This window comes from Hibiscus syriacus, unplaced genomic scaffold, assembly GCF_006381635.1.
Source record: "Hibiscus syriacus cultivar Baekdansim isolate YM2019G1 unplaced genomic scaffold, ASM638163v2 tig00112285_pilon, whole genome shotgun sequence".
Lineage (NCBI taxonomy): Eukaryota > Viridiplantae > Streptophyta > Magnoliopsida > Malvales > Malvaceae > Hibiscus > Hibiscus syriacus.
The window spans coordinates 2,696,928-2,708,775 of record NW_024063293.1 but is presented as its reverse complement, the minus strand read 5'-3'; the positions used below and the strand labels follow the sequence as shown (position 1 = coordinate 2,708,775).

The following is an 11,848-nucleotide window of genomic DNA, read 5'->3' as shown; positions in this document are numbered from 1 at the left end:
CCCTTGCTGATTATTGAACAAGATTAAGGATTTTTTCTTCAATTGATCTATTGGAGATTTTCTATCAATTTAGTAAATTCCCCAAGCTTTGAGGGTACTGGTTTGAGGGGCTATAAACACTGAATTTGACAGAAGTCGAGTTAAAAACAACTTAGATTAATCTCTTTTGGGGAGCATTCGGTATTGTTAAAGGGTGTAGCTTTTATATTTGTGGCTTAAGATGGATCGTGTAATTGGTGGCAAGTTCAAGCTTGGAAGAAAAATTGGAAGTGGCTCTTTTGGAGAGCTTTATCTAGGTATAATAATCCCAACCTCCTCCTTATGGAAAATGTGGCCTGTTGCTTTGTCTGCATCGTATCTCTCTTTTCTGATTTTTTTTTTTTGGTTTGTGAAGGGGTAAATGTGCAAACCGGAGAGGAAGTTGCTGTCAAACTGGTATGTGATATTTCATTGAGTTTTTTTTCCAGTCTTTTTGTTGGCTTTGTTTGTGGCTGTGTTTGCCAATTGGTAATGATGAGTTTTTGGTCTTTGAATTAAATAAAACATTCTTCAGTTTGTAATATACTTGCTTCTGGTGGACTGGTGTTGAGTCCCAACATTTACAACCGTTTGCATCAAATAAACAAAATGCCAAAATAGAAAAGAAAAGAATCATTGTTGGCAGTTATTCTTGCTTATCCATTTTTCTTCATTTTTTTTGTTCTGTTGTTAACCTTTGGACTTTAATTACATTATATTATGGAGTATGGACATTGAGTAATAACATGATAAGAAATAGATTTTTTCTCTCTCATAAAATAGAAGTAAGTTTGCAAATGCTATTCTTAATTTGTGTTAAGAGAAGAAACTTGTTTTCCATATCCAGCTATGTTAATTTAATTTCCATTTTGAAGAATAAGAGTGTTTTTGTAGGGATGAGGAAATGAAGACTGCTTATGATAGCGAAGGTGTTTAAAATTATCATTGCTTAAATGTAATTTTGGTAGACAATTTATCAATTTTGTTCCAAATTCCAACCTACACTACCCTCTGTGAAATCATATATGGTATTGTCATTTTCATGTGAGAATGCATGATTTAGGTGTGATTTTGAAAGGGATGACCTTGACACCCCACCCCCCGCTCTTCTAATTTCAGGAATCTGTGAAGACCAGGCATCCACAGCTTCATTACGAGTCAAAATTGTATATGCTTCTTCAAGGAGGAAGTAAGTCTCTGTCTCTGCCTTGCTCTCCCTCTGTGTGTGTGCGCGGAAAAATGATTTGGTACCACATCATAATTGGACTGTAGTCTTCTGTCGGTTAGCCTTTTCAACTGCACTACCACCATTCGAGAAAACAACCTGCGAGGAAAACATTCAATCTCTGATGTGATGGAATCCATTAATTTCCTTCTCCTATTACATTTAAATCAGTCTTCAGTCAATTTAGTATTGGTCTAGGTCTTGGTAGCAGCTGGTTTTGAAAGGCCAGAGCGAGTCTTCTTTCATTATCATGCACTATCAACTCAGTCTCTTAAACTTTGTTCATGTTTTTGTTAAATAACTTGGTTTTTATTCACCTTGGTACAGCGGGTATTCCCCACCTTAAGTGGTTTGGAGTTGAGGCAGATTACAATGTCATGGTAATTGACCTTCTTGGACCCAGTTTGGAAGATTTGTTCAACTACTGCAGTAGGAAACTATCGTTGAAAACAGTGTTGATGCTTGCTGATCAATTGGTAAATATGACTTTTTTGTGGTAAAGAATAAGTTTTGAGGTTTTTTATTATTTAATTTCCCCCTTTTAACCTTTTCCCCTCCAGATTAATAGAGTAGAATATATGCATTCGAGGGGTTTTCTTCACCGTGATATAAAGCCTGACAACTTCTTGGTGGGCCTTGGACGCAAGGCAAATCAGGTACTAGTTATTTTGTGTTTTCTTATAGGTTACATTGGCAAACAAAACATGTGCATACTGATTAGATTGCTAGCACAATCACCTTTATTTTTTAATTTCTAGTTATGCTAAAAATATTATCATTTATACCATTGCTTGTAATAGGACTTCATTTCACAGCAAAAGTTTGAAACATTCTGATATCATTTTTCTTTTTTAATTTCACTTCTACAGGTATTTATCATTGATTATGGCCTTGCAAAGAAGTATAGGGATCTTCAGACTCATAAGCATATCCCATACAGGTGATTATTTCTCTGTTGATTCTTAATATAGAAATTGAGACCTGAAGATCTCAAGATTTTATAGAGAAAGCAGCTCATCAAGTTCTTTGCTGCAGAGAAAACAAGAACCTCACAGGCACAGCTCGTTATGCCAGTGTGAACACTCACCTTGGAATTGGTGAGTCATTTCCAATTTCCAACTAGTAACAGTAAACAATATATTATGGATGCTAGTTTTCTTCTTTCTTTTATTAAATTACATTCTTCAATGTTACTGACAGAGCAAAGCCGAAGAGATGATTTGGAATCCCTTGGTTATGTGCTTATGTATTTTCTAAGAGGAAGGTTGGTGTATAAAGTCTTGACATGATCATCTTAAATGTTCTTTTTTTTAATAATGTTGTTACTTTTACCGAATCTTCATTCTTAGTTTGTTCCATGTTGATTCTTATTCAATTGGAACTATTTCTTTCTTCAGCCTTCCATGGCAGGGGCTAAGAGCTGGCACAAAAAAGCAAAAATATGATAAGATTAGTGAAAAGAAAGTATCAACTCCTATTGAGGTATTATGACTTATGCCATCCAATGACTAATTTGTTTCCTTTAAGAAATTTTATTTACTAATTTCACTGATATCTGGAATTGGATTGCTTGTGCTTGTGTAAGACCTCATCATCACCTATATAGACCTGGCCTGATCTTTGTATTCTCTTTTTTTTCCCTTTTTGTGGAATGTCTGATAAATAATATAAACGTTTTAAAGCAATTTGAATTTTGGGCCATAATTGTTATTTCCACAAATGTTTTTGAAAGGATAAAATCCTCCCTATTTGGTTCAATGATGTTTGTTATAGTGATTTAATTTAGCTTAACTGGCATATGGAAGTCTGTTGTATGGTTTGACAAAGGTTTGGTTTTTAATCCCAAAATTTAGTGTTAATCCATTATATGGTTATTATACGTGTTTTCTTGCTTAGTAACAATGGCATATGTGTATTCAGCAGGTTCTCTGCAAGTCATATCCATCTGAATTTGTTTCTTATTTTCAATATTGTCGATCTTTGCGGTTTGAAGATAAACCAGATTATTCATATTTGAAGAGGCTTTTCCGTGATTTGTTTATAAGAGAAGGTTTGTTATTATGATATTGGCTTCCTTAATAATTATTAGTTGGTATAATTTTTTTTCTTGGTTCTGAAATTCACATTGTTGCAGTTTATCAGTTTGACTATGTCTTTGACTGGACTGTGTTGAAGTACCCCCAGATTGGCAGTAGTTCCCGAAGCAGAGTAAGTATTTATAAACTTCTAGGCTCTTGGTTTCTTCCACCTTGGAATATTTATGGCTTTTCCCATCTGTTTCTCAGCATTCCAGTGGAAGGGCAGGTTTAGCTGCAGGACCATCCATTGAAAACCCAGAAAGAATCTTAGGTACTATAATCAAACCTTATTTTTCGAATTTAAATGTTCGATGAGGAAAAGTTTTGTTTTGCGTCTTTCAGAAGTCTTTTGTTGCTTTTGCCGAGTATTGTGGTATACTAATAATAACCTCTTTGCTTTCTGTTTTTGATCTCCCTTATGGGTCATCCCCCCGACATCAACATTCAGTGGGAAGAGAGGTTCGGGATAAATTCTCTGGTGCAACTGAAGCTTTTTCCAAAAGAAATGTTTCTTGTACTAGTCCTCGTCGTGATCGTTCTAGAAACAAAACTGCCGAGAATGTAACTTTGTCCAAGCATGTGGTAAGCTATACTTTTCTGTCAAATATTTTCCTTTGTGGACTTCAATCTTTTTTTTTTGATAAGAATTTCAGGCCTCGTTAAAAACTCCCTTCTTGATTGTTGGAGCTAGTAGTATAGCTCCTTAATCAACGGAAGGAGGAAAAGAGTGCCTAAGGATTTTATTGCACATAAGAGATTACAAAAAGATACAACTTTACAAACACCTATAACAGAACCGATGAACAAAAACAACCTAAAACCACCCATAAATAGCACCACTAGACCAGCCAATTCCTTCATTAGGTAAGACAACAACCTCTAAATTGGCTGTCCTATTAACCAAATCTAACAACACCTAATGCAAAACAAACCAACATTACAACCAAAAACTTGAAAAAAAAACGCCTCTGAAAACATATGCCAAACAATTAAGTATCAATTGGAGGATCAAGTTCTAATGAGATATCGCAATCTTCGGGGACCCAAGAGTTAGGTTTGAAGGATGGATCAACTTCATGCACCATAATCTTGAATAAATTATCACCGACCTTCAATTCCAACAACTCATCAATTCTCACTTGATCTTTTGTGAGTATTTGGATTTTAGCCCGATCAAAAGATGATGGAAACTCGCAACTTTTGTCGATTGATAATAATTTGCCCCACTTTGTTGCAATGCTTTTGAAAGTATCCCAATTCCAAGCGTGAAAAGGAATACCTTCGCAAACTAACACGCGACGACAATTCACCACTAGGCTCTCGGACCAAGTTTTCCACTCTGGAAAACCATTCTGTAAGAGTCTCTAGATAGTCATCCTTCACGATTCTCAACGAATCGCCCTCATAAGCGTGAAGCAGCAAGTCCTTTGGCTTGAATTTGGTTAGCAAGATTACCAATTTTAATGAAGTTCTGCACCACCCCACAACAGTTACTCAGCACATGTAGCTTATCCTCGTCCACAACGCCCTCAACTTCAGAGAATTTAATCCCCGAAATCTTCCAGCCCAGACTTACGGCAAACAACAGTCGATGACTTTCTCCAGTAGATTGTCGGGGTCTGTCTTAGCCAAAGAGACTCTAACTTTGCTTCCAAAATATGATTCCATTCATCTTTGAAATCGCTATCTTGGCTTCTTTAATTGTTGCAAAGCGAATAAACCCAAACGAACCCCTTGCGAGTTTTCTTTTTTTGGAATGAAGGCATCAATAACTTTCCGTAAGTGCAAAAAATAGACCGAAGTCTCTTCCAATGTATCTCTCTGGAAGATTTTCGATAAAAATCGTGTAACAACCATTTTTGAACCCATTCCCGAAACTTGGTTGACCTTCTTTCGACCAATTATGAAACCACTTCTACTCCTTCTCGCTACTTCGAGAAAATCTTCATTAGAGAAACCTTTCATAGTGCTCCTTGGTTCCATCTTGATCAATATCGGTGTTAGGAAGAGTTGGTACTGCCTGAACTATGAAAACTTCCCGACCCTATGATTTCCTCCTTGAGAAGAAGAGACCAATGTCATCTTTTTTAACAGGTGGCTGACAATCCAATGTTGCTTTATCAGAGCACTGCTTCAGAGGATTGGGTAATGTGGACTGTCACCTGACCTCTCTATATACGTTCCAAACTTGCTGATTTTGGGACATAGAATCTTTTCTGAAAGTAGTACCGTCGGGCTCAACTGTCCAACCAGCTTCACGAGCCAAGGCAGCTAAAACATCATTCATAGCAGCATTCTGGGGAATAGGGAAATTACCGAACTGCCTCAAACCAGCCAGCAAACGTCTGGTGAAAACTCGTCTGTATCGTTTCCGAATCTTTGCGTTCTCCTTTTCATTCTCCTTGAACGTTTTTTCCTTACCAGAAAAAGATGAAGTGTTTGCAGCGACGAGTCCAGCGGTTTTGAACTGCCTACCTCGTGATATTGTATCCTCCAGCATTTAAGTTCCTGTTCTCGCTTCTTCAAATCAGCCACAAGAGATTGAGTTCCTTCACTCTCGCTTCTAAATCCTTGGCTTCAAGAGGGAGAGATGAAATCCTAGTCGTTGAAGGAGGAGCGAACATGACCTGCAGAGGATGCATCCACCGCATCTGATGCAGCAGACCTTGGAGCATCCACCACGTCTGTTGCAGCAGACCTTCGATGTCGCCTGGGTTGGGACGGTGGTTGAGGTGCCATGGATAGATCGAAACTTACAGAGCAAAAAGCAACGATTCTTTACGCAAGGAAACGCGGGTTCTGGTCACGGAGAGAAGACGAGTTCGAAGGTGAGACAGTGTCGAACGCTGACGGCGGGATGCGACGGTAGATAACAGAGGAAGCTGTGAAGATTTGCGTCAAATGGCAGTGATTTTCGCAAATCTCAGACCAGATCCGAAAACACCATTAGCCGACGAACCTCCCCAGGAAAAAACGCGTCAAAAGTAGGTCGGAGTAAGGCGGCGGACAGCTGACGGAGGCGGCGGGTGGCGGACGACGATGGAGGACAATGGGTGTTTGACGGAGGAGAGAAAAGATTCAAAACGGGCTCGTGAAAATTCAAAATTTTTGTGGACTTCAATCTTGTGTGAACCTTGTCCGAGAATAATTCTTACTAGCTGTAAAGCTTATTAGCCACCAATTTCCTTTCTAGCAGTATTGCGACAAAGCTCTAAACTCACTTTTAATCTCCCTCCTGTTTTTTATTTCAAGTTCACGACTTCATATCCTCATGTTTCTACTTTATTTCATATAATAGCCATGCTAAGTTGCAAACGTGTTGGCTTTCATCTCAAACTCTGGATTAGAATTAGGATATTTTTAGAGTAGTATCAAATGCACATTTGAAATAGCACTGCTGATCTGCTGTGTGGTCAATAGGCATGTACTGAACACTGATCCCTCATTTATTCGTTAGCTTAATTTTGTTTTTGATACATTTTAGGTGGCCTGGTACTAAGACATAAGTTCTGTCTATTTGGATTTTTCTTTTAATTCTGTTCATCTCTTTTATGTTTTGCTTTTGGCTAATCTTCCACGTTCTGATTGTTTGTTGGCTTGCAATTCCCAGCACCCTGATTCAGGTAAAAGAAGCAGTTCTCGATATGGTAGCACTTCAAGAAGAGCTGTAGCAACAAACATGCCTAGTTCATCCGGCAAACCCAATGACATTCCACAAAACCAACTATCAACAAATGATGACGGTCGCTTGTCAACCACACAAAAAATCCAACATGCCTTTGAGGTCAAACCATCTAGTCGTGCAGCCTCTGGTAGAGGAACCCGTGAGGATCATCATCTTCGGAGTTTTGAACTTCTCTCAATTAGGAAATGATGGAGAGTGGTATATCAACTGTTGGCCATTGTTTTAACAAACTTGCTAGCTCAACTGTGTATAAGGGATATCACTCAGGATCCAATGCAATTGCTACTGTTCATGCCATTTCCCTCATCATGTTGCCAAACATTTTTACATCATTCACCCCCTCCCCTCAAGAATGTGGCCATTGTAAGTGTTTAAGAAAGCATTGAAGACAGCTCATATTTGAGTTGAATTACTGCAATGAAAAACTAGAGCGTTTGAACTTTTTAAATATTGTAGTGCTACCAAACATTGGACAAGTTGATACTTGTAGAAAGAAAGCATCCAACAGCTTTTTGTTTCTTTTATCTACTGTTAGCTTAGGGCATTATATAAAAGAAGGGGGGAGAATAAAAACTTGTGAAAACGAGTCAACTCAAAAATCAACAAACAATTTCAGCTATTTGTGTTTGATAGCAAAAGTATTGAATAACAACTATGCCAAAAAAATTCAAGTCTTGCTAGGTTTGGAAGATCTCAAACTGAATAAAGAACTGAAATGTATAACAATGGAGGGCTAAATGGAAGAAAGCTTTAAGCCGCTGTCTCCTTTTTAAGCTTAGCCAGCTCCTGCCTAACCATTCCGGCTTTCTGCAATACAAAACACAGTACATACATGTTAGGATCGGGAAATCTTATAATCAGGCTACAATTTATATTACAGAAGAGATTCAAAAATTGAAAACAAAAGTTTACAATCAAGCCGATATATCCGAGTGCTACAACATATATGGAGTTAGGTTAACCGAAGGGCTTGGAAAGCTGAAGATATGTATTGATTGCACCAAAAAGGTTCCGAAAGTTCAAAACTCCCTTCATTCAAGACCCAAACTTCTTTAAATCATTAAAGTAAGGAGTAAAAATGGACTTTTCATGACATTAAACTTATCCGGAGATCAATGCCAAGAAAAACACTTGAAAACTATATTCCGAAATCAATGATTACAATGTCATTAACAGTTTATTGTTCCATGGTTATTGGTAGCTACTCAATTAGCTTAATAAACATAGAATGGAATAGTTGTGGAAATGTACCATGGGGATAGGAAAGAGAATACCAAGCATTATGCCAATCTTTAATACATTAAAGACCACCCAAAACTGAAAATGCAGAAACACCAGGAAAGCATAGCATAGAAATGATGTGATATAAAAGAAAAATATGAAAATGTGGTTACCTTAATCTTTGCCAACATGAGCTTGAACCTATCAAAATCATTAAGAGATGTCCGTCTTTTCTGCACGATCAGCTTCCTGCCCCATGAACTGTTCTCCCACTTGTTCTTCACATCTGCACCATTATAAACCAAGTTTCAAGCAACAAGAGTGAATAAAAAAGCGACCCTTTTTCTTTTCAAAGTTTAGAAATTTAACACCAACCAGCTTTCTCCATAGCATCAATCAAGGTCTTCTTCTTAGGAACCCTATTAATATCAATCTTGATATCGGCGAGAGTTAGTCTCTTAAAGTTCATTTGGCTTCTCACCATATCGGGTGCATCAACAAGAGCCTACATCACATTAAAAGCTACTATAACAACTTATTCAGCCACAATGGTAATCATTTTCAGCAAAGCATTCGTATCACATCTAAATTTTAGCTAAAAATTGCAATGTACTGGAAAAAAAGGAAAAACCGAATAACCGATAAAATGGAAAGGTAAAATTTGATGGCGAACCCTGTTTTGATCAACGACATCGACAATGACAACGAGCTTCCCATAGTCCTTTCCGTAGTTAACCAGAGCCACTCTCCCGATCTCCACGTACCTCTTGAACGGCTACACCATAAATGAAAAACAAATATTTGAATGTAATTATAAAACAAGAACATAAAATGTAATATGTTTATCGTTGTTGCTTGGGAGCTGTAAAAAAAACAGTGGGTTTTGTTTCTTTTAGAAGCTTACCATTTTTTGAGAGCTTGGGATAGAAGGTCTTGTTGAAGTTATGGTTTCTGAAGGCGACCAAAATCATTAAATATACCTTATTTTAGGGTTTAAAAGTTTGATTTTTCTTCGAATCGCTATTGGCCACTTGTTTTATTTTAGGGTAAATTACACATTTAGTATCTAAACTATCAGTTTTAGTCTATTTAGTATCTAAACTTTCAAAAATTTTAAAACTATACTAATGTTTAGTTTTTGTTTCATTTTAGTATCGCGTAAAAAAACTTAACTTTAAGTTTTTAAAAAAATTGAAAGTTTATATACTAAAAAAGACAAAACAATTATAGTTTAGGTACTAAACGTATTAAGTTTTTAACGGTGAGTACTAAAATGAAATAAAATTAAATCTTAAATATGATTTTTTTAAATGGAAGTTTAAGTATTAAAATAGACTAAAACTAATAGTTTAGGTATTAAATGCATAATTTACCATTTATTTAATTTTATTTGGAAAATATAGATTTTTATTGGGCTAATTGGTTCGATCTTTAAAAAATAATAGTGACCGATTAATCTTGTCCAAAGATAAAATGCTTAGATAAAAATATTCTATATTAAAGAGAGTTTATATTTTGCTCCGAACTTTGAGGAAGATCTTTTGCCCTCGTATGTCAAGGTTTTACATGAGTGTTTTCACTCATCCAGAGCCCTTGTCGACGGGTATCTCCGTGGCCCCTCCCCTGGAATGGTCAGATTCTTCGATCGATATATCGATTCCGTCAATACTCATAAGGTAGTATCGATTAGGGATGGCAAAAAAATTCGAATTCGACGGGGAAAATCGAAAATCGAATTAAACGGGTCGGGTTCGGAGATGATAAACTGGGACGGGAAAATCCATTTATTTTAAATGGGGACGGACGGGGACGGGGACGGGACGGTAATCCCCGCCCCGATTACCCGATTACCCGCCCTGATTATCCGCCCCGATACCCGACCCGATAAATATTAAAAATAATTATTTATATATATATATATAATATTAATAAATTTAATTTAAATAAAAAATATATATTTAATTTAAATATATATATATATACCCGGCCCGATTCCCGGCCCAATACCGACCCAATACCTGACCCAATACCCGGCCCAATACCCGTTTAAATAACCGTTTATGCTAAACGGGGATACCCGTTTCCCCGCGGTTTTCCCCGATTACCCGACGGGGATCCCCGTTTAAATCTTCGCGGTTTTTTAAATGGGGACGGGTACCGGTTTTTTAAACGGGGACGGGGACGGGGGGACCAATACCCGACCCGTTGCCATCCCTAGTATCAATATTAATTATTTATTTTAAATGTGTTTAGATTTCAATAGGTGTTTTTGATACCGATACTCAAAGGAGTATCGATACCATAAACTCAGTACCGATACCAACGATCAAAAAACGATTAGTTTTTATTAGTGCAATATCGATACTTGAAGTCAGAATACCAATATTATCTGATCTAGACAATTTTATTTTGCAGCAATTAAGTCCTTAATGACTAGAAACGTCTACAAACACATTACAACATATAAAAACAAGCTGAGAACTCTATAAAAAGGTTACAACATCTATCCAAGCAATCTATATCAAAAGAAAAACTCTTTCAATCTTATTTTTCATTTTCTCTTGTACATACAATGTTTTTGTGAGCTTAATTTGTAAACACCTACCTTTTGGAGGTTTTATTGTTTACATTTCTTTATCTTTGTGTAAAAGGGTTTTTGGTTCTTTCTTAGCCATTGTAAAAGATAGGGAATTTGTAGGCAAAATTAGCCTAGTAAGGTATATGAGTTTTTTATTTAGTCCATTAGGGCAAGTCGATATTTATTTTGGAATCTATGGTCTTTTCTATATTGACATGAAACTCGTCACGTCGAGGTGACGAGTTTCAATAAAAATATTTTTTTATTTTAACTTTTTACCACGATGTGATAGATTTTAATAAAAACAAATTATATTTTATTCGAACTCGTCACCTCGACATGACGAGTTCGAATAAAAAAATAAATTTTTATTGAAACTCATAACATAGGCTTGACAAGTTCCAATAACACTGTAGAAATTACTGTAGATCCCAAAATAAATTTTGACTTGTCTTAATGGGCTAAATAAAAAATCTAGTTATCTTTATTGGGCTAAATCAATCGAATTTGTAAAGGTTACTCTTGAGCCTATAAAAAGAAAGAACAAATTAGTGAATTTAATAGAAATCATTAGTGATGAGCTAAGGTAGTGGATGTAGACTTCATTAAGACAGTTGAACCATTATAAATCATTGAGCCAATTTTCATATTCTTTTTCCTTAATTCCCAGAAATTTTAAAAATGCTAATTCACCTGTTCTTGGCAACAATTTTGATTGATCGATAAAGCATCATAAATCCCAACACTATTTATTACCGAGCTTTATAAAATAAGATTAACCAATTATGACAATCGCATGATCAGATTCAGTCGGTGAATTTAGAGAATGGCTACTATCTTGTTCCCTTTGACACTAAAATTCTAACCGAGGGTCTTTGGATGTTTTTTGGTAGCTATCTTAGTGTTCAGCAATGAAACCAGAATTTCTCCACTGTAAATAACCATCTCTCTCTGGTCATTGTTTGGGTAATTTTGCCTAGGTTACCTTATTGGTTTATACCAAGTTTATGTCTCGTCTTTTAGTGACTGAACTAGAAAAGGTA

The 11,848-nt window shown here is 36.4% G+C and overlaps 2 protein-coding genes across 2 annotated transcripts; one reads left to right on the top strand and one right to left on the bottom strand.

Moving 5' to 3' along the window:
* The first annotated feature begins 200 nt into the window (after window positions 1–200).
* Window positions 201–7,432, top strand: LOC120177173 (casein kinase 1-like protein 9). The gene is made up of 14 exons (XM_039183395.1): window positions 201–296; window positions 395–435; window positions 1,138–1,207; window positions 1,571–1,719; window positions 1,804–1,899; window positions 2,113–2,183; window positions 2,279–2,340; window positions 2,444–2,507; window positions 2,641–2,725; window positions 3,167–3,293; window positions 3,378–3,451; window positions 3,529–3,592; window positions 3,770–3,903; window positions 6,932–7,432. Exons 1-14 carry the CDS (start codon window positions 221–223, stop codon window positions 7,193–7,195), a joined length of 1,377 nt encoding a protein of 458 aa, XP_039039326.1. The 5' UTR covers window positions 201–220; the 3' UTR covers window positions 7,196–7,432.
* Window positions 7,433–7,607: 175 nt separating this feature from the next.
* LOC120177142 (60S ribosomal protein L14-2-like) lies at window positions 7,608–9,178 on the bottom strand. The gene is made up of 5 exons (XM_039183369.1): window positions 9,132–9,178; window positions 8,901–9,002; window positions 8,603–8,732; window positions 8,401–8,513; window positions 7,608–7,813 (listed from the first exon to the last, which is right to left on the bottom strand). The coding sequence occupies exons 1-5, from the start codon at window positions 9,132–9,134 to the stop codon at window positions 7,757–7,759; spliced, it is 405 nt and encodes a 134-aa protein (XP_039039300.1). The 5' UTR covers window positions 9,135–9,178; the 3' UTR covers window positions 7,608–7,756.
* Between the last annotated feature and the right edge of the window lie 2,670 nt (window positions 9,179–11,848).

What these genes read in the sequence shown, in the direction of transcription:
- LOC120177142 (XM_039183369.1), bottom strand. An exon ending in ATGTCGTTGATCAAAACAGG is followed by an intron (nt 8,733 to 8,900) that starts GTTCGCCATCAA and finishes AATGTGATGTAG; the next exon opens with GCTCTTGTTGATGCACCCGA. An exon ending in TGATGCTATGGAGAAAGCTG is followed by an intron (nt 8,514 to 8,602) that starts GTTGGTGTTAAA and finishes ATAATGGTGCAG; the next exon opens with ATGTGAAGAACAAGTGGGAG.
- LOC120177173 (XM_039183395.1), top strand. Translation starts at nt 221, where the DNA reads ATGGATCGTGTAATTGGTGGCAAGTTCAAGCTTGGAAGAAAAATTGGA. An exon ending in GCAGTAGTTCCCGAAGCAGA is followed by an intron (nt 3,452 to 3,528) that starts GTAAGTATTTAT and finishes TCTGTTTCTCAG; the next exon opens with CATTCCAGTGGAAGGGCAGG. An exon ending in AAACCCAGAAAGAATCTTAG is followed by an intron (nt 3,593 to 3,769) that starts GTACTATAATCA and finishes ATCAACATTCAG; the next exon opens with TGGGAAGAGAGGTTCGGGAT.